At 65.4% G+C, this 3,241-nt stretch overlaps 1 protein-coding gene across 1 annotated transcript in view; it reads left to right on the top strand.

Moving 5' to 3' along the window:
• The window catches only part of LOC106816836 (fat-like cadherin-related tumor suppressor homolog), a gene marked incomplete at its 3' end in the record, with an annotated part of 18,264 nt that extends 15,592 nt beyond the window's left edge, over nucleotides 1-2,672 (top strand). The window contains exon 4 of the mRNA XM_014821470.1: nucleotides 692-2,672. Coding sequence (XP_014676956.1) covers nucleotides 692-2,672 — 1,981 coding nt within the window. The remainder of the gene's footprint in view (nucleotides 1-691) is intronic.
• Nucleotides 2,673-3,241: the final 569 nt, after the last annotated feature.

The following is a 3,241-nucleotide window of genomic DNA, read 5'->3' as shown; positions in this document are numbered from 1 at the left end:
GTAGAACAGAGCATTGATGAGGTTGGTAAACCTTCCGTTTGGAAGAATTAACCGGGAGTGAACGCGCGGCGTCTGTGCGTGGTGTCATGTCCGCGCACGACGAATGAACCCTTCTCACCGCTCGTAACCTTTGCCGACCTGATCGCGCAGTGTTTGTTGCCAGGAGTGTTTGCTAAAGTGTTTCCGATTTGCAAAGCGGCTTACGGAAATATCAGTTAGGGAGTCAATTGATTCGAAACGTGTGCCGACCGAAATACCGATTAGCTCTACTTAAAATGTCAGCGGCACTGAAATAACGACCGTTTAACAGGAGTGAACAATTCCCAGTTGCAGCGTGAAGTAGTTGCAGTAAAACCCTATATATAAGGGTCAATGGAATGTAACCCCCTTCCCAAAAACGTCCTTCGACAGGTTTCTGTTATATAGAGGTGGTATCACCGTGTGATTGGCACTCAGGGTTCTCATGTATGTATGTCAGATGTCCTTTATAGACAGGTGGCCGTTCTATAGGGGTGACCGTTAACACGGGGTTCGACCGCGTTTTGCAGGAGGCAACGAGGACGGCGCGTTCAAGGTCAACGAGTACTCTGGCCTCGTCGCCACGGCGACGGCGATCGACTACGAGCGTCGCCACGACTACGAGCTCGTCGTTGAAGCCGAGGACCAGGGCAACGTCGGCGCGCGTCTGACGGGCACCGCCACCGTGCGCGTCGCCGTCGGCGACTACAACGACAACGCGCCCGCGTTCGTGACCGCCGACGGGGCGCCGACGGTCGCCGTCGAAGTGTCGGTCGTCGAGGACGCGGCTGCGGGGGCGCCGGTGTACACGGCGCGCGCGCTCGACGCGGACGCCGGCGAGAACGGCTACGTCTCCTACGCTCTCGCCGATTCCGACTCGGATTCCGACGTCCCGTTCGCGATCGATCACTTCACGGGCGTCCTGCGCACGACGGGGCGGCTCGACTACGAGGCGGGGCGGCGGACGTACGCGCTGCGCGTGCGCGCGTCCGACTGGGGCCGGCCGTACCGCCGGGAAGCCGAGATCAACGTGACGGTGCGAGTGCGCGACGTTAACGACCACGCGCCGCGATTCGAGCGCACCCGCTGCTCCGGATACGTGCTGCGCTCGGCGCCCCCTGGCGCCGCCGTCGTCGCCATGACGGCGATCGACTTCGACGCCGGCGACGCGGTGAGCTACGCCGTCGCCGGCGGCAACGACGACGGGCTGTTTGTCATCGACGCGCGCACGGGGGTCGTGAGCGTGAACGCGAGCCTGGAGGGGGCGCCGGCGTCGCGGGCGCTGCGCGTGGTCGCGTCGGACGGCGAGCGCGCGTCGGCGGCGGAGACGGTGGAGGTGGCGATCGTGAGGAGCGACCCGAGCCACGCGCTCGCGGGCGGGCACGCCGCGGTGGCGTGCGACGACGCGGGGGTCCGCGCCGAGCTGACGGCGACGGCGGCGGCCTCGCGCCGCGCCAACGCCCCCGCGCCCGCCGCCGCGCCGCTCCCCGACCGCTACACGATCAACCGCAACGCGCCCGCGTTCAAATCCGACGTCAGCTCCAGCGTGTCCGTGTCGGAAGGAGTCGCCGTCGGCGCGAAGATCATGGACGTGTCGGCGATCGACAACGACCTCGGCTACAACGGCAAGCTCGTGTACGCGATCGCCGCCGGCAACGACGACGGATGCTTCGACGTCGCCGCGGAGACGGGCATCCTCGAGGTGCGCGCGCCGCTCGACCGCGAGAGGGCGCCGGCGTACGCGCTCGTCGTCGCCGCGTGCGACCTGGGGTCGCCGGCGCGGTGCGCGCGCGCGGAGATAGCCGTCGCCGTCATGGACGTGAACGACAACGCGCCGCGGTTCCGCCGCCGCGTCTACGCGGCCGTCATCGCCGAGAACGTCGTCAACGGAACTGCCATCACGCGCGTTGCCGCCGACGACGCGGACGCCGGCAAGAACGCGGACGTCTCGTACTCCTTCCCCGACGATTCCCCGGATTTCTCCGTGGACGCGCGCACGGGAGAGGTGCGCGTGAGGCGGCCGCTGGACCGGGAGCGCACGCCGCGATACGAGCTTCGCGTGCGAGCGACCGACGGCTCGGAGACGAACCCGCTCGCCGGCGATTCGCTCGTCGTCGTGACGCTGATCGACGTCAACGACAACGCGCCGCGGTTCGAGCGCGCGGCGTACGCGGCGACGGTGCGCGAGGACGCGCCGCGGGGAGCCGTCGTGACCTCGGCGGTCGCGCGTGACCCCGACGCGGGCGACCACGGCAGCGTGCGATACTCCCTCGCCGCGTCCCTGCCCGACGCAGCCTCCGCCGCCGACGACTTTGCGATCGACGCCGAGACCGGGACGATACGCGTGCGGCGAGCTCTCGATTTCGAGCGCGCGCAGATCTACAACCTGACTGCGTGCGCGGCCGACAGGGGGCGCCCGCCGCTGCGCGCTTGCGTCGGGGTCGTCGTCGAGGTCGCCGACGTCAACGAGAACTACCACGCGCCGCGATTCGACGACTTCGCGCTCGCGGGGTCGGTGCGCGAGAGCGAGCCGGCGGGTACCGTGGTGATGGTCGTCACGGCGACAGATGAGGACGCTCCACATGACAGAAGCGCGGTGGTGTACTCGCTGCGCGACGGCAGCGGACTGGGACGCTTCTCCATAGACAGCAAAGGTGAGCGAGGGCTGGTGCGGCGGTGAAAGTGAGTGAAGCATAAGTTGGAGTTTGGCAGCGATACTGACGTACGCGTGGGTGTTTGTTTGTACGTACATGTGTGTGCGGGTGCACGTGTACGTGCGTGGGTGTTTGTTTGTACGTACATGTGTGTGCGGGTGCGCGTGTACGTGCGTGGGTGTTTGTTTGTACGTACATGTGTGTGCGGGTGCGCGTGCACGTGCGTGGGTGTTTGTTTGTACGTACATGCGTGTGCGGGTGCGCGTGTACGTGCGTGGGTGTTTGTTTGTACGTACTTGCGTGTGCGGGTGCGCGTGTACGTGCGTGGGTGTTTGTTTGTACGTTTGTGTGTGCGTACGTGTACCTCCGTGTGTGCGTTTGTACGTGTCCCTTGTGTATATGCACGTGCGTGCAGGCGTGCCTGCATGCGTACCTGTACCTCTGTGCGCGCGTTTGTGTGTATGCAATGCATACATGCGTGCTTGCGTCCGTGCGTGCGTGCGTGTATGGTATGCGTGTGAGTGTCCGGGTGTGTTCGTGCGGGCATGATTCGTGCATCTTGGTTTTTA

The sequence above is a fragment of the Priapulus caudatus genome, unplaced genomic scaffold (genome assembly GCF_000485595.1).
Source record: "Priapulus caudatus unplaced genomic scaffold, Priapulus_caudatus-5.0.1 Scaffold1502, whole genome shotgun sequence".
NCBI lineage: Eukaryota > Metazoa > Priapulida > Priapulimorpha > Priapulimorphida > Priapulidae > Priapulus > Priapulus caudatus.
This window is presented reverse-complemented; position numbering and strand designations above follow the sequence as displayed.